Source organism: Denticeps clupeoides, chromosome 16 (genome assembly GCF_900700375.1).
Source record: "Denticeps clupeoides chromosome 16, fDenClu1.1, whole genome shotgun sequence".
Taxonomy (NCBI): Eukaryota; Metazoa; Chordata; class Actinopteri; order Clupeiformes; family Denticipitidae; genus Denticeps; species Denticeps clupeoides.
Window position 1 is genome coordinate 7,933,719 of NC_041722.1, and position 26,764 is coordinate 7,960,482.

The 26,764-nt window shown below is 40.6% G+C and overlaps 3 protein-coding genes and 3 non-coding genes across 10 annotated transcripts in view; 1 reads left to right on the forward strand and 5 right to left on the reverse strand.

The window, feature by feature from the left end:
* fbn1 (fibrillin 1) overlaps positions 1 to 10,104 on the forward strand; it is a 53,521-nt gene extending 43,417 nt beyond the window's left edge. For all 3 annotated transcript variants that reach the window (XM_028955676.1, XM_028955675.1, XM_028955677.1), the window contains 13 exons: positions 174 to 293; positions 397 to 519; positions 1,434 to 1,565; positions 1,818 to 1,943; positions 2,039 to 2,245; positions 2,350 to 2,475; positions 2,616 to 2,738; positions 3,959 to 4,075; positions 4,592 to 4,720; positions 4,948 to 5,067; positions 5,248 to 5,479; positions 5,957 to 6,137; positions 8,827 to 10,104. In XM_028955676.1, the coding sequence (XP_028811509.1) occupies positions 174 to 293; positions 397 to 519; positions 1,434 to 1,565; positions 1,818 to 1,943; positions 2,039 to 2,245; positions 2,350 to 2,475; positions 2,616 to 2,738; positions 3,959 to 4,075; positions 4,592 to 4,720; positions 4,948 to 5,067; positions 5,248 to 5,479; positions 5,957 to 6,137; positions 8,827 to 9,213 (2,123 nt within the window). In that variant the 3' untranslated portion in view covers positions 9,214 to 10,104. The remainder of the gene's footprint in view (positions 1 to 173; positions 294 to 396; positions 520 to 1,433; positions 1,566 to 1,817; positions 1,944 to 2,038; positions 2,246 to 2,349; positions 2,476 to 2,615; positions 2,739 to 3,958; positions 4,076 to 4,591; positions 4,721 to 4,947; positions 5,068 to 5,247; positions 5,480 to 5,956; positions 6,138 to 8,826) is intronic.
* LOC114766468 (U7 small nuclear RNA) lies at positions 6,799 to 6,854 on the reverse strand. The gene has a single exon (XR_003742800.1). It is a non-coding gene; the product is annotated as a U7 small nuclear RNA (small nuclear RNA).
* Positions 7,241 to 7,294, reverse strand: LOC114766469 (U7 small nuclear RNA). The gene has a single exon (XR_003742801.1). It is a non-coding gene; the product is annotated as a U7 small nuclear RNA (small nuclear RNA).
* LOC114766467 (U7 small nuclear RNA) lies at positions 8,571 to 8,626 on the reverse strand. The gene has a single exon (XR_003742799.1). It is a non-coding gene; the product is annotated as a U7 small nuclear RNA (small nuclear RNA).
* A 1,482-nt stretch (positions 10,105 to 11,586) lies between the features above and the next one.
* Positions 11,587 to 15,432, reverse strand: dut (deoxyuridine triphosphatase). 3 transcript variants are annotated; one of them, XM_028955681.1, is made up of 8 exons: positions 15,131 to 15,250; positions 14,374 to 14,531; positions 13,537 to 13,693; positions 13,266 to 13,357; positions 13,136 to 13,180; positions 12,949 to 13,023; positions 12,490 to 12,560; positions 11,587 to 12,111 (listed from the first exon to the last, which is right to left on the reverse strand). In XM_028955681.1, exons 2-8 carry the CDS (start codon positions 14,483 to 14,485, stop codon positions 12,055 to 12,057), a joined length of 609 nt encoding a protein of 202 aa, XP_028811514.1. In that variant the 5' UTR covers positions 14,486 to 14,531; positions 15,131 to 15,250; the 3' UTR covers positions 11,587 to 12,054. The 3 variants fall into 3 exon arrangements, with proteins under 3 accessions (XP_028811514.1, XP_028811512.1, XP_028811513.1); XM_028955679.1 differs by lacking the exon at positions 14,374 to 14,531 and having other exon boundaries at positions 15,131 to 15,432; XM_028955680.1 differs by lacking the exon at positions 15,131 to 15,250 and having other exon boundaries at positions 14,374 to 15,116.
* A 567-nt stretch (positions 15,433 to 15,999) lies between these two features.
* Positions 16,000 to 26,700, reverse strand: slc12a1 (solute carrier family 12 member 1). The gene is made up of 26 exons (XM_028955856.1): positions 26,239 to 26,700; positions 25,180 to 25,317; positions 24,926 to 25,001; positions 23,929 to 24,024; positions 23,702 to 23,841; positions 23,500 to 23,610; positions 23,262 to 23,373; positions 22,788 to 22,915; positions 22,172 to 22,256; positions 21,801 to 21,952; positions 21,561 to 21,668; positions 21,338 to 21,461; positions 20,733 to 20,834; positions 20,488 to 20,643; positions 20,317 to 20,416; positions 20,133 to 20,244; positions 19,867 to 20,007; positions 19,647 to 19,753; positions 19,463 to 19,545; positions 18,360 to 18,479; positions 17,805 to 17,933; positions 17,153 to 17,264; positions 16,988 to 17,074; positions 16,763 to 16,898; positions 16,458 to 16,525; positions 16,000 to 16,364 (listed from the first exon to the last, which is right to left on the reverse strand). Exons 1-26 carry the CDS (start codon positions 26,506 to 26,508, stop codon positions 16,229 to 16,231), a joined length of 3,129 nt encoding a protein of 1,042 aa, XP_028811689.1. The 5' UTR covers positions 26,509 to 26,700; the 3' UTR covers positions 16,000 to 16,228.
* Positions 26,701 to 26,764: the final 64 nt, after the last annotated feature.

Sequence of the window (26,764 nt, forward strand, 5' to 3'; positions counted from 1 at the left end):
TTCTGCTGCTCTCTTACTGTGCAAAATATCAAGAAACTGTATTATACAGAGTTGTGGAATGTATACATAACAAGTTGCTAGTTGCTGCTCATCCTCTTCTGAAGAAAACATCTGTGGAACACTGAGATGAGGTCAATGTAACAGAAAGTATAATCTGCTGTATTTTCCCCTAGATACTGATGAATGTGATTTAGGAAGTCCATGTGGCAATGGGACCTGTACTAACACCATCGGCGGTTTTGAGTGCAGCTGCAGTGACGGCTTTGAGCCAGGACCCATGATAACATGTGAAGGTAGGTTATTAGATCATTTGTCAGACATAGCTATTTCCCTCCCACTCTCGATAGTTGGGTGTGACATATACATAGATATGATAAATTATTTCTGTCCATGCAGATGTGAACGAGTGTACCCAGAATCCTCTCCTCTGTGCCTTCCGCTGTGTGAACACATTTGGCTCCTATGAGTGTAGGTGCCCGAGTGGCTACATCCTCAGAGAGGACCGCAGAATGTGCAAAGGTGAGGTCAACTTTCAGTGTGGCACTGGATAACTGAATTCAGGTAGGAGTGTTAGTAGGAGTTTAGGTACGAATTCAGGCAGGAATCCTCAACAGGGTAGTTGTGGTAGGGAAATGGACCCATAATCGGAAGGGTGCCTGTTCGAATCCTGAGCCGCCACTGAGTTACACTTGATCAAGGCAGCCCACTGCTCACTAAGAGTGATGGTCACATGAGGACACATTTAGTTACTTACAATCAGTAGTTACAGGGACAGTCTCCCTGGAGCGACATAGGGTTAAGTGTCTTGCTCAGGGACACAATGGTAGTAAGTGGGATTTGAACCTGGGTCTTCTGGTTCATAGGCGAGTGTGTTATCCACTAGGCTACTACCACCCCATGATATGTGTAGATATGTGCACAACCATGCTGAAATCATTGAGTTATTAAAACCAAAAAATATCTATTTAGGATATTCATGGAATGTACTGAAGCCTTGTTTAAAAGAAGAACAACTCATGTTGACAGTATGTGGTTTAAATATTATTCTTGATGTAAATCTAATTTTGAGTTACATAACAGCAGACCATTTATGAGGTGGAAAATCAAGCTGGGTTACAGCAGACTCTAAAGTGCAATAGACAAGAACCTTTCCAAGTATAAACTCTGAGCAGGCTGGATCTCTCAGTCTCTTGGGCTATATGATTAATGTATTTACATTACTTTTATAAACAGAGATTTAGCTCCCTTTTCAGACTCACGGCAGGGTGGAGCACTGACATAAGAGTGGATTACATTACTCTCAGCCTTCACTGAGTGTGTGACATAATGCTTTCAAATCCTAATTGCATAAGAAGAGTTCATAGCCTTTGAATTTGAAAAAGCCACACACGAACTACAGCATCCTAACTACAACATTCTTGTCAACGTTTCAGACCATAATGAATGCGAGGATGGTATTGATGACTGTGCAACGCGTGGAATGATGTGCAAGAATCTGATAGGCACATTCATGTGCATCTGCCCTCCCGGACAAGTGCGGCATCCCAATGGAGAGGCTTGCATCGGTGAGAGACCCTCAGCAAGGAGAAAAACATTTCCTAATGAAACTCTGTAACTAGATGCTTCCTCGTCACTTATGCTTTCTACAACCCATTCAAAAATGTTCATCATTACTTCAAGATATATTATTCAGGATCTTAGAAATCCTTGAATTGTGATTCCAAATATTTCCTTTGTTGTCTTGTGCCTCATTTGACACTCTTGTTACTGAACACAGGCTAAAAAGCTATTCTTTTTTTTGCCGTTTCTGTACCCAGATTTGAATGAGTGTAGCACTAAACCAGGCATTTGTAAGAATGGACGCTGTGAGAACACTGTGGGCAGTTACCGCTGTAAGTGCGATGAGGGCTTTGTTCCCAGCTCCACCCAAACAGAGTGTCTAGGTAAGATTAATGTTTGTTCAATTTGATGTGCGTAGTATTGGTTAACATGTTCCATAGACTCATAGAATCTAAATTAATTTTTACTCTGCTTGAAGACAACAGACAAGGTTTCTGCTTCACTGAGGTCCTTCAGACGCTGTGTCAGATGACCTCCAGTAGCCGCAACAGTGTCACCAAGTCTGAATGCTGCTGTGATGGCGGCCGCGGGTGGGGACCCAACTGTGAACTTTGCCCTCTGCCAGGCACCACCCAATATAAGAAGATGTGCCCACGTGGCCCTGGCTACACAACTGATGGCAGTGGTACAGATTGCCTTTGATTTGAATTAGAATGTGATACGACCAATACTGATGCATTAAGGGGGTGTTTAGAGGAGGCAGCTATTGATTTTTTTCCCTTTGTTTAGACATTGACGAATGCCGTGTTATGGGCAATTTGTGCAAGAATGGGCAGTGCGTGAACACCTTGGGGTCCTACAAATGTATATGCAAACCTGGATACACAACTGATATCACAGGAACTGTATGTGTTGGTAAGTTATAGTACTGTAAGTTAACCGGGACATAGTGTAATCTACTTGGTGGGCTTGCAATATAAATGTTAACTTTGTGAAGCCATGACTTCTGTAAAGATTGTACATTGAGTTTTTTTCCTCATGAAATGCCCTCACAGACGTTGATGAGTGTGCACAAGCCCCGAAGCCCTGCAACTTCATCTGTAAGAACACAGAAGGTGGATACTTATGCTCCTGTCCTCGAGGATACATCCTACAAGAAGATGGAAAGAGTTGCAAAGGTGATGCCCTCATCTTTACAGGACAAAGTTGAATAGATTAAATGTTTTCATTACATTTTTCCATAGAACATTTGACCATGTCACATTTTCTTATGTTTTTTATTTGTAGAAGGTTATTTGAAGTTAAGATAAAGGGAAGTGAAGTGAAATTAAATTAAATGAAGTCACACAGCGAAATGTGTCCACTGCTTTTAACTATCACCATTAAAGAGCAGTGGGCAGCCATGACAGGCACCCCGGGAGCAGTGTGTCGGGACGGTACTTTGCTCAGTGGCACCTCAGTGGTACCTTGGCGGTTACAATTACGGGTCCACTTCCTTACCCGTTAGGCCACTGCCCCAATTTGCACTGAACATGAAACAGCTCATGGTTAACAAACTACAGACAAAAAGTTAATTACTTTTTTATTGAAAGGTCACCTGCCATTTCCTTACAACTGATACCAAACCAAAGAGCCATTTCATGTTTTCTTCTTCTCCATTGGCCAAGATTTTTGTTTGGTATATTGAGGTTGTGATCCATCTCATCCTGCCAGAAATGCTCTTTCCCTGGTTGGCGTTTCCTCATAAACAAACTTTAGCCCGCAAACGTGCATGGCGGTCATTATTTTGTCATCCTTTACCCTTATTTAGAACTGCAGATTTGAATCTCTGTTTCTGGAGGCCAGTTCATCCGCAGGTCATTGACTCTTTGTTGTTGGGGTAATATACAATTAACAATGTGCCTCCAAACAAATAGAAATATGTACACACACACATGCATTCAGTGAATAGCATGGACTAAATGCTGGCTGGAAAACTGGGTTTTACCTTTAGCTTAATCTTATTCTGTCTTCTTTTTGTCTGGGGGCTGTTTCAGATGAGAATAATACCATATTCTTTCATAAATTGCATACAACAATCTCTACTCTTACAGATTATTTTTGTAACTTTTAGCTGCAGCACCGCTCTGTTCCCTGTTCATTTTGTAAATGTGATATTTCAACTGCACATGTAATAATTTTTACCTCGCTGTTTACTTAGACCACTAAACCTGCAAAAACTCTGCATAAGACTGAATTTTTGGCTGATGTTATATAATGTAACTGTTGTGAAGAATTACAAGTCTGTAATTTGACAGCCAGCTAGATGATGATGACAGGTTGAATGGTATCGGTTTTAACCAAAAGCATTTTCAGATGCTGACCGTTCTAATTCTCATGTTTTCTCTCTTTTCCTCAGACTTGGACGAGTGCTCCACCAAACAGCACAACTGCCAGTTCTTGTGTGTCAACACCATTGGAGGCTTCACTTGCAAATGTCCCCCGGGATTCACACAGCACCACACTGCTTGCATAGGTGATACGAGCACACACACTTGCAACACAGCTGCCAAGATGTAAAATGTTGCTCTATATCTTTTATTATTTTTGTGTGTTTAATGTCTTAAAAATCAAATTAATCTTGAAAGTTTATAGCCACACTTATCAATTAATTGTTGTGGAACATTTTGTGAACTAGTTGCTATGGATACAATCATGCTTGCAATGACCTCAGTTGTGAGCGGTTGAAATATGGTGAACTATAGTCCAGTTCACAGTCTATTAATAGCTCAGTGGCCAAAAAGTACACAGAAAACTAATTGTCTGAGTGCATTCCCGTTAAACTCATTTGTCTGAAACTCATTCTACTGGATGAATGCAATAACTAATGCCTTGAAGTCCATTGCCTAATAGCTTTAAAACATGCCTTTCTTTGTAAAGTGTGGGAATGTTGTAGTCCCACACTCATATACAACATTATGGGTGTTTTGGGTTTTTTTTTAACACCTACTGATCAAGAATGCCAATATAATTGAGTGTCCTTTTTTGACAGATAATAATGAGTGTGCCTCTGAACCTGGTCTTTGTGGCTCCAATGGCATCTGCCAGAACAGCCCGGGAAGCTTTAACTGCGAGTGCCAGCGTGGCTTCTCTCTGGACCAAAATGGACAGAGCTGTGAAGGTCAGCAAAATATATTTGGAACAATATACTGGAACTTAAAATGTATACATAGTATTACTATGATCACGCGGTCATTGTTTATAATCTGGCTAGTAGTAGCCTAGTGGGTAACACACCTTGAGCAAGATGTGTCCCTAAGTTGCTCCGGGGGGGGGGCTGTCCCTGTAACTGTGGGCATCTGATAAATGCTGTAAATGTAATGTAAATGTAAATGATTGAATTGGCAGACATGGATGAATGTGAAGGGAGTCACAGGTGCCAACATGGCTGTCAGAACCTTGTGGGTGGATACCGGTGCAGCTGTCCACAAGGCTACCTTCAACATTACCAGTGGAATCAGTGTGTGGGTGAGGAGTTATAATTGTGTATGTTTACAGAGACTTCAAATAATAGCTCCACTTCATATCTCAAACATTACATATGCATGTCTAAGTTTATCTAAGGACTGCTGCAGGGATATAATGTCAATGTGTGAAACTGTTAAATTGTTAAAAAACGTTTTTTTTTTTTCCTGCTATGGTTTATAGACGAGAATGAGTGCCAGAACAGTCAGATCTGTGGTGGGGCATCGTGCCACAACACTCTGGGGAGCTACCGCTGCCTGTGCCCAACGGGCTTCAACTACGAGCAGCTGAGTGGTGGTTGCCAAGATATCAACGAATGCAGCTCCTCCCAGAACCCCTGCACATTTGGATGCGCCAACACCGATGGAGGCTACCTGTGTGGATGCCCTCCTGGATACTTTAGAGCAGGACAAGGGTAAATATCAAAATGATCACATGCATAATAATTACAAACAGTATGTAACATAGCTTAAAATGCAGAATGCAGATTGGTGGGTTTTTTACATACTCACTAAAAACTCTGTTTAGCTTCTGCAATTTAATTAGAAGATGCCAGCATCCTGCATATTATTATGCTACATGTTCCATTAACAATAAGTCAAATCCCACTTACTACCATTGTGTCCCTAAGCAAGACACTAAGTTGCTTCAGTCCTTTTCTGATTGTAAATCGCTGTGGATTAAGGGCATCTGATAAATTATGTAAATGTAAAAAGCAATAAGCTTTGCAGTCAGTACAATTTTAGTTAATACAGCCAATACAGTAATACTGTCAATATTCCTGTGTTTGGTTTGCCCCGGATGTTCATGTACTTTGTAACTTTTCAGCTTTGTAGATCAACAATGTACATGCTTCATTGGTGATGTGGTTAAAAATGTGGCTGTGCTCCAGGCACTGTGTATCCGGTGTTGGCTTTGGCAGTGGAGCCTCATCAAGTCAGGGAGGAGAAGGGGATGACAACTCTCTGTCTCCGGAAGCCTGCTATGAATGCAAGATCAATGGCTATCCCAGGAAAGGCAGGAAACGCAGGAGCACAAATGGTACTCTGGATGAAACCCTGGGTGACTCACAGGTAATACAGAAATTAAGAAAAATAAACTACTAAAGAAACAGGATATTTCGCTCAGTAGGATATTATCCAAGTGAAAATAACCTCCTATCAAAAGAATTTGTAATAGCAAAATTGTAATAATGTCTTTATACTATATTTTAGATTAAGGGTAAGTGCAATTATTTAGTACCCAATACTTGGGTAATCTGTTATTTTTGCACAAAAAGGGTGGGCATCTATTTATAAAATGCCTACTGGACAAATACAAAAAAGCGATTATTCCGTTGAAGTGAACAGTTACAGGGCAGGACTAGTGGTGTACTGCTAATGTCCACAACTACGGTGGGAAGTGTCTGCATAAAGTGGGTGGAGTCTATGTTAATTAGTTGTGTTTTGTTGCTGTGATTATGCAGCAGTGTTAACTTGTTCCAGATTCACTGTTCAATATAATAACTAGAAGTAATACATAAAGTAAATAACATAAAGTAAATAACATCTACTACAAACAATCAGATCAGTACGATAGTATCCAAGTTGAAATAACCTCAGACACAAATATTTGAAAAATGTATAACATCAAAATATAATCATCAATTTTACAATATTTTAGACTAAGTATAAGTGCAATTATTTGATACTAAATAATTATGTAATTTCTTAATGTTGCTTTTGAACATAAAGGGTGGGCATCTATTTATAAGATGCCTGCTGGACAAATACAAAAAAGCGATTATTCTGTTGAAGTGAACAGTTACAGGGCAGGACTAGTGGTGTACTGCTAATGTCCACAACTACGGTGGGAAGTGTCTGCATAAAGTGGGTGGAGTCTATGTTAATTAGTTGTGTTTTGTTGCTGTGATTATGCAGCAGTGTTTACTTGTTCTAGATTCACTGTTCAATATAATAACTAGAAGTAATACATAAAGTAAATAACATCTACTACAAACAAATCAGATCAGTACGATAGTATCCAAGTTGAAATAACCTCAGACACAAATATTTGAAAAATGTATAACATCAAAATACAATCATCTATTTATACAATATTTTAGACTAAGTATAAGTGCAATTATTTGATACTAAATAATTATGTAATTTCTTAATGTTGCTTTTGAACATAAAGGGTGGGCATCTATTTATAAGATGCCTGCTGGACAAATACAAAAAAGCGATTATTCAGTTGAAGTGAACAGTTACAGGGCAGGACTAGTGGTGTACTGCTAATGTCCACAACTACGGTGGGAACTGTCTGCACTAAGTGGGTGGAGCCTATGTTAATTAGTTGTGTTTTGTTGCTGTGATTATGCAGCAGTGTTTACTTGTTTTAGATTCACTGTTCAATATAATAACTAGAAGTAATACATAAAGTAAATAACATAAAGTAAATAACATCTACTACAAACAATCAGATCAGTACGATAGTATCCAAGTTGAAATAACCTCCTACACAAATATTTGAAAAATGTATAACATCAAAATACAATCATCTATTTATACTATATTTTAGACTAAGTATAAGTGCAATTATTTGATACTAAATAATTATGTAATGTGTTAATGTTGCTTTTGAACATAAAGGGTGGGCATCTATTTATAAAATGCCTGCTGGACAATTACAAAAAAGCGATTATTCAGTTGAAGTGAACAGTTACAGGGCAGGACTAGTGGTGTATAACAAAGCAATGTGTGTTGGGACTATGTAAATGATTGTAGTTGCATTTACTTGTTTAGGTCGGTCATGTCACAGTTCATTCAATAAAGCAAATTCTTTCCCCAAGCATTCAGAGCTCTCATCACCAGAACACTGTTAAACTCAACAACAATACACTTCCAGCCTTATGCACCTGATTTTTGCACATCTCTGCTCATTTTGCATGTTTGTCTTGTCTTGAGTGTCCTGTTTGAAATATCCAACATATCCACTTACAAGCATCCTACATGATGTTGGCCCATTCTACCTGTTCATTGTACAGAAAAGAGATCTGTACAGTATTTAAGTTTTAGTTAGTATAGTTTAGTTTAGTGTGTATATGGTAGTAGCCTAGTGGATAGTAGTAGGATGGTTGTGGCCTAGTGGGTAACACACCCAGGCTCAAATCCCACTTTTTACTGTTGTACTGACAATAAACCAATCTTGAATCTTGAATGAGCATAGATTCCCTACATTTTAACTTTTCATCAAAAGCACCTTTTTGCTTTTAAACAATAGCAGCAGCCTGTCCTTATTTTATAATGCCTCCATATACTTTTACTTTACTTTATTTAGCAGACGCTTTTATCCAAAGCAACTTACAAGAGGAAGACACCAGCAATTGTCATTTGATTTCTATAGCATATTGAGTTTACAAACTAAGAGCCCTGATAAGGCTCAACTTGACCATGGTATCCCCATAATCAGAAATTTTCTGGTTGTTAACAAAGAAAATCTGTTATTTTTACTTTTGAACAAAAAAGGAGGGCATCTTTTTATAAAATGCCTACTAGACAAATACAAAAAAGCGATTATTCCATTGCAATGAGTAGTTACAGGGCAGGACTAGTGGTTTAGTGCTAATGTTGACAACTACGGTGGACAGTGTGTGTATGGAGTGGGTGGATATTAATAGCTATGTTAATTAGTTGTCAAGGAATTGTACTACTTAATTTACTCTTAGTACTGCCTCTTTTTAAAACATTTTGCAAACATTTAAACTGTTCTTTTAACCAACAGAATGACAGTGAAGAACCAGTCAGCCTGGCCAGCCTGGACACTGATGACACCCTCCTCGTCAAACTGAACATCAGCGAATTGAAATCCAAGGAGCACATTTTGGAGTTCATCCCGGCACTGTCCACCCTCACCAATCACATACGCTACAGTATTGACTTCGGCAATGAGGAGGGCCTCTTCAGAATCCACCAGAAAGAGGGAATAAGCTATCTCCATTTAGCCACGAAGAAAGCAGTGTTCCCGGGCGCATACTTCTTACAAGTCAGCAGTGTGCCCGTGTACAGAAAGAAGGAACTGGCTCGGATGGAAGACATGAATGACAAAGACTACCTCACGGGACAGCTGGGGGACACACTGAAAATGAAAGTACAGATTGTCCTTCATTAACGTGGACAACTGAATGGCTTACAACCAAAGCAAAATAAAAGGGGGACTACTGCATTATAATTCCCAAAGATGATTCCATTTATCATAGGTAGTTTCTTAGCATCTCAATAAGATTTGCCACCACTTGACAGTTAAAGTGACTGAAATGGACCCCACCCCCCCACGAAACCACTTTGAACAAAATTTGAATGTCTTCAAAAAACATTTCTGAATTATATGTCATATTGGACGACAATCAACGGGATATATAAACTACAGGAAGGCATCGATGTTGAGAAGTTTCACAACTTGGCTGACATCAGAAGGGTATTCTGTGAAAGTCTGAGCTTGAAGGACTACAATATTGCGCTTTGTCCCATCTTCTCTACTGACTAGATTGTCCTTAATCATATTTACTGGTGCTAGCAACAAGTCAGAGTAGATTTATGAATGCACTGTAACTCGCCACGAGTGCAGTGGCCATAATTCAATTTGGCCAATGTCTGACTATTTCAACTGTCTTCTGCAGCTCAATAGCCTTTCTGTCCTCAGTATATGCCTATACTATGTGTAAATTAAGTGTGTTTATACTGTAATCATGCCACTCTTTAATCTCAGAAGCATTTGTAAACTAGGTGAAGCCCTAAATTGAAATAGGGTTTCCTTGTGGTGCTTATAATGACCAGCTGTTTTTTAAACTGTGTACACCGCTCCAGTGATGCAATATCTGTGACTTCGAAATGATGCACTGAGGTCCTCACGGCCACACACATTTGCGCAAGTACAATCAGTGCTGTCGTCCTCCATAACGACGATACCATCTTTTTAAAAGTACCAGTTTCTGTTCTGTTCACTTCGGCGAGGGTTTGGGAGTTCACAATAAACAAACAAAAATATCCTGGTTTTAAGGGCTTCAGTCGTGGATCCCTAAGTGAATCATCTTGTAGTTAAACAGTTTAATGCCACTAAATGGATTGGGACATTCAGTGGAATGTAAATGAATAGAGAAGTCAGGGAAAAGTAATGATGATCATTTATTTTCATGTTTGGTTAATAATAGAATCATAAATGCTAATATACACAGCTCAAAAATGGAACACTTTTAAACAACACAGTATAACTCCAATTCAATCACACATTTGTGAAATCAAACTGTCCACTTAGGAAGGAACGCTGACAATCAATTTCACATGCTGCTGTGCAAATGGAATAGACAACAGATGGAAATTACAGGCAGTTAGCAAGACGTCCCCAATAAAGGAGTGACCACTTCTCAGTTGATATGCTTTATGGCTGATGTGTCGGTCACTTTTGAATACTGGCGGTGCTAAGCATGAGATAGAGTCTACAACCCACACAAGTGGTTCAGGTAGTGCAGCTCATCCAGGATGGCACATCAATGTGAGCTGTGGCAAGAACGTTTGCTGTGTCTGTCAGCGTAGTGTCCAGAGCATGGAGGCCCAACCAGGAGATGAGGAGGCACAACCCAGCAGCAGGACCGCTACCTCCGCCTTTGTGCAAGGAGGAACTGGAGGAGCACTGCCAGAGTTCTGCAAAATGACCTCCAGCAGGCTACAAATGTGCATGCGTCTGCTCAATCGGTCAGAGACTCCATGAAGGTGGTATGAGGGCCCGACGTCCACAGGTGGGGGTTGTGGTTACAGCCCAACATCGTGCAGCACGTTTGCCGTTTGCCAGGGAACAAGATGGGCAAATTCACCACCGGTGCCCTGTGCTCTTCACAGATGAAAGCAGGTTCACACCGAGCACATGTGATAGAGAACATTCTGCTGCCTGCAACATCCTCCAGCACGACTGGTTTGGCAGTAATGGTGTGGGTGTCATCTCACCCACACACACACTTTGACTTGGTTTAAGGACATTACATCAAAATTGGATGAGCCTGTAGTATGTTTTTCTACTCTACTTTTGAGTGTGACTCCAAATTGCCATTGATTAATTTTTGTGTTATTTTTGTCAGCACTTTCAACCATGTTAAGAATAAGAATATTACATTCAGTCAGATCTAGGATGTCTTAATTTGGGGTCCCATTTTTGAGCAGTGTATATGAGCAGTGTACACATGACTGGTGTACAACCAGTCATGAAGTGCCAATGATTTGCTTATTTCCCCCCACTTATTTAACTTCATTATTCATGTTAACTAGGTAGCTTGCATTAACACAAGCAATTTGCTAATTTATGATTATAGCCTGGAGGACAAACTGCATTTTCAAAGTTATGAAATAATTAATGGTCAGATGAGATGACAGAACTGCTTAACATGACTATGTTATGTGAATGGCTCTCAACAAAAACTTAATCATATCTGTAGAATATGATACACGACAGGCAAATTTGGATTACAATAAAAATAAGTCCAAGAAACTTAAATTAGTTCAGTTGAATTAATTTAATATTGACCAAAAACAAAAAACAATCATCACAAAAAGTAGGAGATTGATTCTTTAAAAGAACATCCATCCTTATAACTACGACACTAGAGCACCTCCCAGCGGCAGAAACCTACATGGCATACAGAAACAAACCCTGTACGAGGAAAGGATGGAAGGAAGAATAAGTTTCACATTACAGGATATTCACTGCTGGATTCCTCCAGGTAGCTTATAAAAACTATAATAATTGGTACAAAACTAGACTAATTCCAACTGCATCCTTAAAACGGTCTTATGTGTGAACTTACGAATGTAACTCAGTTGGACAAAAGCACATTACTGGTAGTGATGGAGCTGTTTCACAAATACAAGCACCTATAACGTGCGATTGAAACCAAAATATAACAATATAAAACGTTTTTATTACACAATACAGTAAATCACATTCAAATTTAATTTTTTAGGTTTAATTTCTTCCTGTTGAACCAAAGCCTCCATCTCCCCGTGTCGTCTCATCTAGGGTCTGCAAAAAACAAACAAAAAAAGTTATATATATAATTTTTTTTTTCTCAAGGTCAACATCTTATGTTAAGATCAATCTGGTTAACACATTCCATGGACAGGGCTGTGATGAAAATGTTTTTAATATCAAAAGTGCTTTTCCAAGAGCCTCGCTATAGTTCTGCCTTAAGGAGAAGTCCCATGGAAATTTGCCAGATGATTGAAATGTTGCATTAGATGCTCAACTCTTGCAAATGTTTTCCATTCGAAGACATAAAAACAATATTTTAGACTAAGTATAAGTGCAATTATTTGGTACCCAATAATTGTGTAATCTGTTAATATTGCTTTTGAACAAAGTCTGATGCCCCTATGCAACAAATAAATCCAGCGAGATTACCTCTAACTGCAGCAGGTCTGGGTAACAGATTCTCTCACAGATCAGCTGGGCAACTCTGTCTCCTTTTTTCACTGAAAACCAGAAACATTCCATTTAAAAACCACATTAACACATCACAAAGACAGACATACACACTAGGGCTGTGCGATATGCCATTTCAAATGCTGAATTCAAGTGTGAAATTGCTCAATGTAAACAGACTTACACATGTAGCTTGACCCCAGCCGAAAGGCACTATATTAATGTATATTAAATAATTCCCCATCTTTCTATTTGGAACCTATTCCACATACAATCAATAGTTCAGCGAGAGCCTTAAAATCGGAAGAGTGGCTGAACAGAAGACTGAAGAACCAATGTGTGTGTGTAGGTTGAGAGATATACATGACTTTGAAAGTGGAGAGTTTCAGGTTTTCGTTTGATTAAGAGAAAATCCAGCAAATATCTGGAGGCACATACCTTCAAATGTTTCTTTGCTGAAGTTGAACAGCACAACCCCAACATTTCCTCTGTAGTCCTCATCAACAACACCAGCTTCAGAAAAATACAAGGCCCAGAAACTCAATTTAAAGACTGAAATATTAAAAATAATAATAACAAGCAGGGAAGGAAAGAGAAGGAAAAAAAAAAAAAACAAAAACCTCACCTCCCACATCTATGAAGTATTTAGCAGCCAGTCCAGACCGTGGTGCTATACAAATATAACCGATATGATTATTTATAATCCAAAAATAAAACAGGTAAGTTACTGCAGCACTAGTGAGCCGAATGCGTACCGACTCTTCCGTAGCAGCCTGCCGGAATGGCGATCTGAATATCAGTCTTCACAATGACTTTATCCAGCGACGCGACGCTGTAGTCGTAGGCGCTTTTCAACAACAGAAAAAGAAAACTAATTTTAATAGCACGCTTTAACAGCAGCAGAAGCAATTCAAATCTTTACAAATACGAAATAGAATGAATGAATGAATGCAGAGACACGTGGAAACACGAGTATTTTTGGCGCCAAATAAAAGGCACAAAAACGATAATAACCACAGAACCCACCTGTAGAGGTCATAACCTGCCGCTTTCGCGGAGCCTCTTGTCGGAACTGTTGCGTTTTCGGACAATTTTGCAAACTTCAGCACAGGTTTGGACTCCTGGTCAGCAGCTCCTTCATATTTCCCCCTCTTCACTGGGGACACGGCTGAAGCGTCGGTGACTTCGGAACAAGGCATATTTGAAACGTTAAAACGTTTTTTAAAAATGCAGACAAAGGACTGTTAATGAGGTAAAAAAAAATAACTATCGTCTAAAACTACGACAGCGGCCGCGAGTCAGCAAGTTGTTCGCGGCTTTTCAAAGGAACCCGCCAAATGAAACTCCGCCTACTGCGGTGAGGGAGAAATTTCAACAAAACTACCTGCTTTTTTTACTGAACTCTGACAGAATGCTGAAAAATACTCAAGTTTGTGTTGTGTTGAGTCGAAAATACAAATACATAAAATAACAGTTATTACATTATTTCGAGAATACAAGCTCGGCCCATATCGCGTAAAATCTCGCGATAACGAAAGCATGCCATTCGGACTACCGAGACAAATGTTGCCAGGTACGCTAGTTATAAGAGATATTGTTTTTCTTCTTCTTCATAAAAGCTACTTGCATTTTGACAAACACGGGTGGGTTTTTAATAATTATCTAAGTATTTCTGATTGTTAATCAGCCAAGCTATGCCAAAATATATATGACGAGCCTTTTGCACCGGCTTATGGCTTATGGTCCAGTAACACCTGGCAACACTGAAATGGGCAAGTAAACATTCTCCGATTATATTGAAACTACAGTGTGGATGTAAAATGGATCTTTAACATGTATAAGACATTGGAACAGCCACAGTACCGTCTTTACTCGAGGAGCCACGATTCCCGGAGAGGTTCAAGCGAGGCGTGGCTCTAACAAAAAAGGAGCAGCTCCGAATGTAATGTCTTGTCCGTGTCAGTATTTGGGCCATTTTTCCATTGTTTCCTGCCGGTCATGAGCAGCCGGGCGAACGCATCCTACAATACCCGAATAATCCGTAAGACAGTAAATCCACCGCGACCTCCTTACACATTTCCCGCGCTCGGCTTTTTATAGCGGTCAGCCATCTTGGCTAAGCATGTCGTTTGCGCTGGAATTATTGCTGAAGCGTTGCTGGCTAACTATAAAACAACTACTACAACTATTGGCTGGTAGTAGCCTACTGGAAACAGAAGACCCAGGTTCAAATCCCACTTACTACCATTGTGTCCCTGAGCAAGACACTGTAACTACTGGCCCTGTAACTACTGATTGTAAGTCGCTCGGGGAAAATGCTGTAAATGTAAAGTACTGCATTTAAACTAGTGGTGGGCATAGATACAATATTTAATCTAGATTAATCTAGGAATTAATCTAGATTAAAATGGCTCATTTGAATTCTGCCGAAGGCATTCAGAATATGTGTGCTACCCAAACAATAAAACAAAGTCTTTGAGAGACTGAGGTTAAAGGCAGGTGGCGCATTTGACAAGGGGCTCATCTCCTGTTTCCAAAATGCATCACAAACTGCTTGAGAAAGCTGTTCTACTATGATAATTGGTGATTAAATAAATTATGTTCAATAAGATGTACTTGCCTCGGTTGCACTCAAACAGAGTATTTTGACGACGACTCATCCCCTGCACTACATCAGCACTTGGCCCGGCATCCTCCGCATTAGGATGCTTTGCGTTTAGGTGGTACTTGAAACTGGAAGAACTCCCACAGTAAACGAATTCCGCTTTGCACAAGGTGCAAACAACCTTAGTCTTGTCAAAGTTTCCATTGGGAAGCTTCTTAAAAAGAAATTTCCCCTGAAGCAAACCCGGCGGCTTCATAGCTGCATCCATGTTACCACGTCACGTTTGATGTGGTCATTTCACAGTTCGACGACTCGTTCTCGCCCCCTACAGTGCAATTCGGCTAGGTATACATCCGCGCTAAAATATCATCATAGCTTGTGAATAGATTAATGGCGATATTTTTTTTATCGCCCGATAAGAGTCTCGCGTTAACGCCGATGACGGCCCACCACTAGTTTAAACCGAACACATGCGCCCGAGCTGTTCTCGTGAGACAGACACGCGTGTTGCTGCGCAAGCGTAATGAACGAACTTTAAAACGTAAAGATATGAGAAAGAAAACCCACTTTGCATCCCACCGCAAATGCTACGGACAGTGAGTTTGTTCAGGGGTTTTGCTACTGCTTGACGTGACTGGAAGGTTTGTTTTTTTCGCCTCGGGAAATAAAGCAACCGGCAGCATTTTTGTATTTTTTTTTATTGTCTTTAAATTATAAAGTTAAAACAAGGCTACATTTACAAACTGTATTGTGACAAATTCTGGACAAAGTTCAACAACACAGAGAAAAAATGGAAATGGAACAAAAATATTACCTATTATATATATATATATATATATATATATATATATATATATATATATATTTGTAATTTTCTAAGGTGCAGTAAATTGGTCCTGGAAACATGGGGGGTGAAGCTCTAAATGTAGTTACTGTGAGTGTTCTATATCTTATTATGTAACTTTGAAAATAGTCGAATGAATGAATATTACATATTCATCTTAATTCCCTGTCAGATCTCCTTTGCAACTCCTGAAAGCGCCGGAAGGGGGCAGTGGTGCGCAACATGTAACTGTGATCCATTTGCCGTAAGGGTGGGGTCTGCATTGTGATTTAGGAGTAGAACGTCAGCACGCTCTTGTGGTTTCCCCTGATGAGAAGGGTTGGTGGGAGGTTCTTGGTCAGTATGTCCAGCCATGCCATGTACAGGTGGTCCGGCACAGACTCCTTGCGGGCAATGGGCATGCTCCTGTGGGAGATAAACACAGCACCATTGACCTTGCCGTTTGGAGAGAAATTCTCCAAGATCTTCGGCCTTAGCTTGTGTTGTCAATGCACTTACACAATGATGAGTTTGGCTGCTCGGGAGCTTTCTTGAAGTAGCTCATTCAGTCGGATCTGAAGGTTTGTCTGTAGAGAGGAAGTCAGCTCGCTGGAATAATTAACCATTCCCAGAGTCTTGCACAGCCCTAACTACACCCGCGACTCTGTGCCAAACAAACTGGTTTTGACCTTTTTCCCGGAGTAATTCACAATGGGAGCAATTAAAAAGGCTTAAGCACTGTTTAGCCTATTTTCGCTTGCTGCAAACAATTTACCCAACCCATGGATATTACATTTTATTTTATTCTTAATGACTAGCTTCACCTTCTCTTCAAATGTCTCCAATTCGGCGTCACTGATCTTCCAGGGACTGTCTTTCCTGAGAGACTCTGCTTGTGCCATCTCCTTGGTGCCCTCATGCAGACGGAATGGCTCAATCATGTCCTCGAAGACCTTCATGCTGATAAGCCATTAAAACACAACTTATTTAGCACGCAATGAGGGATATGCAACTCAGAGCCAGACAATCCAGAAACAAAATACATTTACCTCTCTGAACTTGGTCTGACACTAACGTCAGAAACAACACTGATTTCTGCATATTTAATCCTGAATTTCTTCAGGAGCGACTCCATTCTAGATGACAGAGCACAATTATTACATATACAGTGTGGTTTTGTCATGCAGTGTAACCGTATGTGTACTATGGCTTACTCTTCTTTGTCTTGCTGAATGCGGCCTGGCTGCCCTGCAATAAAGACTCTTAATTTGCAGTCTTTCCACTTCTTGCGTGTTGTGAGGATGTACGGGAGCAGCAGAGTCAGTCCTGCCAGAAAAAGAACGTTTGTTAAAGTCTATTAAGTCAGCTGTCATAGAAAACAACCCTTCACGTGAAACAATGAAATGTCTTCAAGTCCAATCTGTTAAAAAAAAAAACAACATATACATTAATGGCACTGTGCAAAATTGTAGACAGTAGTGAAAGTCTAAAAATGTAAAACGCACAAATAATAATGATTAAAAGGTGAAAGTGGCAATAATGTTCATGTTGATATGTAGAGGTGCGCTAGAAGAACTGGGTGTCAGTCTCTCCCAACTCTGTAATCTAATGAATAATCTCCTACAAGCAAAAGCCTTCAGATGGAGAACAACATTGTATTGCTGTTTAGTCTCTTTCTCTAGAAACATAATGTCGTTGTTTAATGGAAATAAGAAATTCTGCCAAAATTTACAGTTAAGGCAAATCTATATCTGATCAATGTTTTACATAAGGTTGCAGATTAGATAAAAGTAGTTCTGTTTTGACCAGTCTGTACCTGTGCTTTTTACACAGTATTGTATGTGGACGCAGTATTCATAGAATTACCTCCATCATCAAACAGCCACCACACATCAATGGTGCCTTTGCCTATTTTCTTCTGAAACTGTGTGCTGGCATCCACCAGCCTCTGATTCACCTTCGCCATTTCTGCAGATTGTGGAAGCGTAGCAGGACCTGACAGAAGAAAAGTGCAGGTCAAGCCTTCAAGAAAAGGACGGAATGGTTCTCCTCTGAAAGTGGCTTGGACATGTCATTATTCTTTAATTTCTGTGCTTCTGATACACAACCGGGCATCCTTGAATTTCTGGTCCTAAGACACCAAAAGGTTACTTGATTATTGGATTACACCTCAGGCATTTTTAGGGAACATTGGATTGGATTTTATTTTGAGGGTAGGGATCACAACGTGTGTGCAGCCCTTGGGTTCATTTGTTAAACGTCTTTTTCAGAGCGCTCAAATTTTCTTGAAAGGGTTTTGAAAATAAATGACTATGCACATTCGGACGTGGAGGACAAAAAGGATGAGAAAATAATGGCGTTATAATGGCCCTGCACTCGACATTATTATTGTACTTTACTGCATGAGATCAGTTGTTGTACCTTTAGTTGTGAGCACTTGCTTTGATGATTTCCTGGATAATCTGAAAAGGCCTTTGCCTCCTTCTCGGAGGTCTTCGCTCTCAGCCTGCTGCTCCATGGTTAGTAGTCTCTCCATTTCCTCTGGGGATGGACAGGGCAAGTTCAATATTGCATGAATCTCATTTTGGGGGTGGGGTCATGCATACTAAGTAAATGCACAATCAGCGATTCGGCATTATTTCAGCATAACTTGAAATGTAAATGAGGACTTTGCATGAAACCCTAGGCAACCCCCGAGTATAAAGGATGACCCGACTGGTTTCATAATGATGCTTTATTGTTTGTGAGATAGTTTATCAAATGAAGTGATTTTTGAACTACAGATTCTAGTGTTTATCATGATTGGTTAATTTATAACATTAGCACATGTCAATCTCAAACCGGCAGAGCTTCAAAACAACTCCATCCCTTAAGGGTTTAAAGGTTTAAATGTTTCATATACAGGCAGATCTATTATCTTGGTTCTGACCAGGTACCACTGGAATAGGGGAGGAATAAATCAGAATCACTTTTTTAATCATGAAGGAAATTGCTTATTTTGCTTAAAATTGCTTAATTTATTCTCTGGTGAACATCACATTACATATAGAGGGTGATCAGCTTCAGTTGAAAGTCCTTCAGTACGTCAAGCTTTTAGGGTGGCGACCTGTGTTTTGATTCATGGTTAATTATGCAGAAATTTCTGTATGCCTTTATGAATTTATTGTCCAGCTGATTCACTATTCTTTCAAAACTGTTTTCATGAACTGTTTTTTTTATAATTGCCAATACTATGCAGTATTTTAACAAATCAAACAATATTATTCTAAAATATTAATAGCTATATTAATTGATTCATATCTTTACAGATGGGTGTCTCAATTGTACTTGGGTACTGTTCCAACTGTACCTGACTGTTTATGAGTTGTGGAAAATATATGCTGCTTATAGATATTTCTGATTTTGTGGAATTAGCAGCTTGAATCCAGCAATGTCTGGAAGCAGCCACCATGGTTTTTAATGCAGAGAGGGGTGATGATGGAGCACACACAACATCTTTGAATACTTAGAGAACGTCAGCTTACCATTGGCCTTGATGACATGGGATATGTCAAGTCCCTGGCTGATTCTCAACACCACAGTGCCGTACTCAAAGTCAAAAGCGTCGCTGCAAGAAGTGTAAAGAAAAGAACCGGCGCATTCAACACCCTGCCTCTTGCTATGCTCATGCCGCTCCATTTCTGTTTGAGAGTGAGGGGCAGAACTCACTGGAGGATGCCAACGTAGCCCTGAATGGCTGCTGCGCCTGCAGCTCTCCAGTCCCTCTTGAATCCGATCATCAGTGTGTTGGGCTTGAGACGACCAAGGCCAGCAGCCTGTTATGTCAAGCAAACGGACAACGTCATCGGCCTTGTTTTCAGAACCCATAAGAAGGTCTGCTGATCAGCAGAACCCTGCGGTCATGGGGTGGTTTTAAATCCTCACTCACTTGCAGGAAGCTTAAGGATCCGTTGCGTAAGCTGTCGCTGGCCACAGCGGCGTAGAAAGCCTTCCGCTTGTTGCTCCTGAGCCACGCCTGGTGTGATTCCAGGTTGGTGTTGAGTTCCTGTAGTTTATCTGTTCGTGATCCCTGGTGAGCAGAGAGAGGTTGAACTTCATGTCATAAAATTGTCGGCAGATTGACTATTTCACCCCTAATTTAAAGATGTCATAATTCATTTGACTAAAAATAAACAAGTGTTTATTAACTCTTACTATAAAAATTTCACAAGTAATACAGAGTCCGTAGTTCTTTGTCAAGGAATGGGCCAAGTCCAAGAGAGCTGGTCTGGTTTTGGGTGCTCCAGTGAGAACGATGCACTGTGGCCTGGACACAAATGGCGAGTATTAGCAGTGCGCCTGGCGCCCAGGGAATCCTGTTACACTGTGGCCTTCTCACCGGAAGTTCTTGACGTGCTCGTCGACTCCGGACAGCACGAGCGTGTTGTTCACGGCGCTAATGAACGTGACTGCTTGTGTTGAGGAGCCCCAGTTCACATCTGTGGGAGTACAACGGCAAGTGAGTCCGGCGCAGAAGACCCAGTGTACGTGGGACGTGTGCTGCTTTTACCTGGCTTCTTCACTGTCACATAGATGTAGAGGAGGAGCTCTATGCCATAGGTCAACAGTGCCGCCCACCAGTTAATGACAAACATGACGACACAGCACAGCAGAGCACCAAACAGCGACAGCCACATGTTGTAGTATTTGTATGCAGGTCGCCATCCTTAAGAAACACAGGAAGCCGGGTTGGCTCATTGTTAAACAACTTTCTTGCACCTTATGGTTTATACTAGAACAAGAGTGCATAGAAACCTGGTGACTTTGCGTAGGAGGCGTGGAAGCAGGAGAAATTGATGAGGGCGTAGGAGGCCAAAAAAAAGTTGGATATGATGGGAGCGATTGTGTTCAGTTCAGCTACAGGAATAAAAAAATAAAATAAATAATGTCAACACAAATAACATGAAGAGGCGTTCTGTTTAAGTGAAAGTATTGGCCCAAATCTAAGAAAATATAAGAGCACAGTACTATCCAGTAAGCGTGGGGCTTGTTTGCTAGTGTAAAGTCAAAGATGTCCACAGGATTGAACTAAATTAAAGCCATAAAGAAACATGCTCTTCAATGATGTTTGCCCATGTAACATACTGATGGACACTTTATTAAAGATCGTCTGGGTGGCATAAGTAATTACAAACCAACCAACAAGGTACTTTTGTTTTTTACCAAGCGGTTCTCTCGTGTAACTATTTCCTTATGTCTTACCCCACACGCCATCCATGCTTAGTATTTGGTACCTTCGTTTTTTTTCCTGTCTAGACCCTCAAAGTAAGATAACACTACTTTCTTTATTTTTATTTATTGTTCACAGGCCAATCTGGTAAAAAGTTATTTTTGTGTGTAGTTGTGCTAGTTATAGACACCTATCAGAATGAATGCCACTGCGATGATGAAGGTGAGCACGTAGCCACGAATGGGCTCGTTGTTTTTGCCATGCCCCTTGGCAAAGAATTTCAGGCCTTGGTAGATGTTGTCCTTGCACAGCGCCTGTAAGATGAATATTGGAGAAATTAATTATTAACAGCAGATGGCATCAACCCATTTTAATATCCATGGGGCATGGATGGAGAAGGAAGAGCCCCTGACCTGAAAAACTTTGGGCGCGCTAACAAGAGAGGCCAGTGCAGAGGAGAGAGTGGCTGAAAATGTTCCTGCGATGATGAGGGGTCCAAACCCTGACACCATGGTCATTACCTAAAAGCCATTTAAGATGATCAGTAGCATGAATTTATTCCATAAAGTGTGCCTCTGATACAGCTCTTCCGTGCACCAGAAAAGCACTAATACATTTTGGAAAATGTCCTGGATGAGTATACAGCGAATTACCTGGAAATTATTCATTAGACCAAAGCTGCATTTCTTTGTTGCACAGGCTGAAAAGTCATAGCCGAAATCACATGCTGCAGAGAAGTTGCAGCTCATCCCTTCAACTATGGTGTCATTCAGGTTGCCTGTGGCATCACGAACAACTGTGGCCGCTGAAAAGGATGGGGGGCAGGAAGCATTTGATTTAAATGTAAAAAGTCGTTGCAGGTCTTATATTACAGGCACAAGTGTAGCATTTGGTGATGAATTGGTATGATGTAACGTCCCCGATTAGGAGCTGAACTCAACTCATTATAATATTTACATTTTGCTCTGGATTATTTTTCAGACGGTTTATGTGAGGAGTAATTAACCAAAGTTTTATTACTTACTGACACAGAGGGCCACGCCCAAGTATGTTATTCCAGTAATAAAAATAGCGAGCAGTGTTCCCTTGGGGAGAGCAGCTTGTGGATCCTGAGTAAATGAGAGTTAGCATTAATGATGACTCACACTTTGCAAATCTTTTTTTTTTTTTTGAAAGATCAATTGTTCCCTTAGCAAAGTTGGTAATAATTCATCCTGAGTTGTCAGCAAAATGGGTGGTAGTAGCCTAGTGGGTAACACACTTGCCTATGAACCAGAAGACCCGGGTTCGAATCCCACTTACTACCATTGTGTCCTTGAGCAAGACACTTAACCCTAAGTTGCTCCAGGGAGACTGTCCCTGCAACTACTGATTGTAAGTCGCTCTGGATAAGGGCGTCTGATAAATGCTGTAAATGTAAATGTAAATGTAAATTTACAATAATATACTGTAATAAACTGATCTCTTAATCTAGAACTTGCACCATATGAAGAACCTTATGGTTGTGCAGTCTGATCAAACATCATTAATATATAACAACTATATTTGCATACAGAACACAATAGAAATTGAGTCTTTATTTCAATTAAGGTAAAAAAAAAGATTGTAATTTTTGCCTGTAGAGGCTATAATGACTGTACCTTCAAATCACCAGAGATATTCGCACCAGCCAGGATACCAGTGGCAGCAGGGAAGAAGATGGCAAAGACAGAAAAGAACGTCTCTCCATCTCGAAATTCAGGCAGGAAGTTTTCAGAAATTATGGATTCTGCACATAAAGCAGACAAGACAATCTGTGATAATGATTACAGTGGCCTACCATTATTATTGCGTAATTACATGTTTCATGATCTAAAAGAACATGACACATCAGAGCTTGAATACTATCTAGGCACATAACCTCTTAATTAGAGAGGATCATTTTATGTTTTTGTAAACATGAATTTGGGAAGTGTGTCTAAATATCTTTTACAGATCTTTTATATGATCCAGTGTTTTCTTGTGTTAACATGATTTATTTTTGTCTGTGTTTATATTTTTCAAAAACTTAACCCTACACAATATCTTTATTAACAGTATATTATTGTAGAATGATACATCTTCAGTTATCTCACCATGATAATTGAAAAAACCTTTGGAATTTTTGTCCTTAGTGGCAGGGATGACTGTGCCAATAAATACATTTGCAATGGCCACCAGCAGAATGATCAGCAAGAAGATCTGGGCCTGGGGTTTAAAGACATTTTTATTAAAATTGCTGCTTGAAATATTTACTGTATGTGTATGACAGTGTTTTTCATGTCACTTATGGGAATGAACCAGTCTGAAATTGGCCTATTTCTCCCATCTTACCTTGGCTTCCCACTCCATCCCAGCTACTGAAATGCCCAGGAGCAAGACGACTGTAATGCACCCAACGATCCTGATATCATTCTGTTGGTCCACCATGATGGCATTATTCTCCTGTGAATGGGACACCCACAGATTGTAATAATGCCGAAATATTTTGCAGTTACAGTCATTTGCGGTCTTATTTGAATGATGGTAGCTTTACCTCAAGAAGGTCCACCACTGTCTCAGCGAATCCAACCACGTACATGGCCACAGCTACTGCATTAGCGAATGCAAATATGAGACCAATGGAGCCTCCAAACTCTGGTCCCAGACTTCGTGAGATCAGGTAGTATGCGCCTCCTATGATTATAAAAGCCAATGCCATCATTAGTCGATCAGTAGTCCCATGCTAACCATGACTGTCTTCATTTGATTGGATGAGCTTACCTCCTCTGACCACTCCATTGGTGCAGATTGCAGACATGGACAGACAAGTGACAGATGTCACCACTATGCTCAACAAGACAATAACCACCCCCAGCCCTGGAACAATGACATGGCGTCTCGTTCAAACTTGTGCTCGTTAAAGCAGAGAAAAGAAGCATTGCTTAATTTGTCATTTTAATAGAGGGATTCAAGTTAAGAGCCACCAATGAGATCATCCTGCAATAATTTTCCACCACTTTAGGTCACCTATAACACCTTGAAAAAAAAAAAAGGAAAGCTACTATGAGTCTGAAATGGCTTATTTGGAAGATTAATTGTGCTCTGGGACCTCGGGCCATAGCTGACTTCAAGGCTTGAGTTTTTCTACCCGGAGCCTGGGGGCTTGTAGTTGTCGTTAGTTACGGACCATAAAGAATATGACCGCCCATCTGTGTGTCAGGAGTGGACGCGCATAAGTAAAGCAGAAGGACTCTGATGGACAAAATTTAAAAAGTTGTGCGTCTGGACCTCTGCTCACCTTCTTTTCACACTCGTAAAGTGCCCCCTTTAAAACCAGGACTATATGCATCCGGCACACACCTTCTGTTAATCGACCTGGAGCAGAAGGACGCGTGGAATGGCAAATAATTAGCTCAACCAGAGTCCCACTGTTTGGCGTTTGCATATCATTCTCGGATCTCTCGTCCCCTGCAGTAACCTGTTCCGGTCGGCACACAGTCCCTCTCCCCGGGAACGTCTGCTCCCCAGCGCATAGCTGAGCACCCTAATCTCCTCTCCTCAGCCTTCAGCTGCGCTCTCCACATTATCTCAGCCCTGCTTTGCCAATCGTCAGAGATCCAGGTTGAGATTTGGATGTCATTAATATGATTTATTTGCATGCATAGACTCTCTTCTGTTTATATGTGCAGTGTACACAGCAGAGGACTTTCCTTTCGGACTTGATAAGGTTCTCCGAAGTGTTCACACCGAAGGTGAAAATGTGAGAAGACCTACTCACCAGCGCCAGCTTGACCAAACACCCACGACAGGCGAATGAAGAGCATAACACCCCAGATGTTTAACATGCATCTTACCTGCAGAGACAAGAATGCATTCAGAATGTTGATCTGTACTTATTAGAAAAGCTGCATGTCGTCTGTTCCAGTTTCACATTTCAGCAAATTACAAATTTGTATGAAACATTCTTTGAATTTCTATTTGTGTATTTGTGATCACAGGATAAAATGAACATTTGCAGACCCTCACACTCACCAGAACACCTTTTATCCAGCCAAACTTAACAAATCCACCCTTTTCCTCTGGAGGCAAAACAGACTCTGCATCGTCTGTTGGCATGCCATCACTGTCATCTCTGTCATCCACTGTGTCATCAATTGAAAGTCCACCATTCTTTTCAAACAGAAAAAGAGAACATTAAATGCAGAACAGTAACGTCCAATGTTCTCGGGTACATCAGGACCCACTCTGACCGCAACTATATGGTTGGAAGTCATGAAACTTGTTCTTGAAGATGAATATAATGTTTTCTGTAACATTGCCAGTTTGGATAATTTGTCCTTCACTGTTAGTACTAGAGAACAAGAACAATCGGGCAAAATCCAATTTCAATTTCTTTTCTTTTTTTAGTCCTTTTTTTTTTTTTTACAGACACGGATTGCTTCAACTGCAAATAATCAAGTGGCTTCTTTGGAATGACTGGCCTGCATCCCCACTGATTTAGTGCAACTTTTCAGCCTTCGTTTGCATTAATTATGCTATTTAGAGTAAACGAATCGATGTTTTTTCCTCCAGGGGATCATTATTAATAAAAGCAAGTGTTTCCAGCCAGCTCCCACATTAGAATTTCAACAGGCTTGGCTATTGATCTCACCTTAACCACTAAGCACGTACAGGCTGCACTAAGACACTTCATATTTCACTGCATTCATTAGGTTTTCTCTATAAAGCTGCAAATAAGCATGGCACTTAAAAGTCCAGTCCAAGGTCCCCAAACTATTGGCCACTGGTAAAGTAGATGCACAGGCACACGGTAAGCAAAAATGTATAAACTTAAAGCTCTAGCAGCACTGAAGAATGAGTCCTATATCACAGAGCTATATTTCTGTATTAACAATATGTTGGCATGAATTGCACACTCAAGGAATAAACTTGGTGGTTGCTGCTGGATTAGGTAAGATAAGAAGATAATAGAAATCACATATATAATATAAAGGTAATAATAGAAATATGCAATTGAAAATCCACTTATTTTGGAACTGTAATTAGGAGTGACGCTCCTAGCTCTGTGGCAGGGCTGAGGTTGACACTCACCTTTTGGAACATGTCATGCAGCTCCTGCAACGAGGGCCTGATTGCTCGGTGACCGCTGACACTGCCCGCGTTCCGGTAGAAGTCGATGTTTGGTGCCCGGTCGAGTGTGTTGTGCCCGAAGGCACTGACCACTGATGGCCTCAGGTCTCTGTGCTCAGCATTGGAATAGCCGTTGCCAGAGAACCCATCGTCATAATGTGGAGGGTCATCTTTGGATGCCTCAAATACAGGGTTCACATGTTCACCTCTGACCGATGCGTAGTGCTCCATCTGGAAGATGCAGACGGGCTTCTTCTCTAGCTGCTTGCCAGCAAGTGGATCTACAAAAACCTTTTGAATCTAGCACCAGATCCTGACCGCAATCTTACAGCAGTATCGTTTCCTAGTAAACCGCTCAATTCCTCAGCATCGTGATGTAGGCACCTTTATTCCACATGCACTCTCATCCAGGTAGCTCTGACCTGTAGACATCTGTTTATATAGCCTCTGTGCATTCTCTCCATCTGAGAAATCATTGGCTTCACAG

Coding starts and splice junctions, on each gene's coding strand:
- dut (XM_028955679.1), bottom strand. CDS start 15,383: ATGGATGCAGCTATGAAGCCGCCGGGTTTGCTTCAGGGGAAATTTCTT. Junction 13,181..13,265: donor AGGCTGCTACGGAAGAGTCG/GTACGCATTCGG, acceptor ATATTTGTATAG/CACCACGGTCTGGACTGGCT. Junction 13,024..13,135: donor ATACTTCATAGATGTGGGAG/GTGAGGTTTTTG, acceptor ATTTTTCTGAAG/CTGGTGTTGTTGATGAGGAC.
- slc12a1 (XM_028955856.1), bottom strand. CDS start 26,508: ATGGAGCACTACGCATCGGTCAGAGGTGAACATGTGAACCCTGTATTT. Junction 22,257..22,787: donor ATATCTCTGGTGATTTGAAG/GTACAGTCATTA, acceptor TCATTTACTCAG/GATCCACAAGCTGCTCTCCC. Junction 16,899..16,987: donor GTCAGACCAAGTTCAGAGAG/GTAAATGTATTT, acceptor ATGGCTTATCAG/CATGAAGGTCTTCGAGGACA.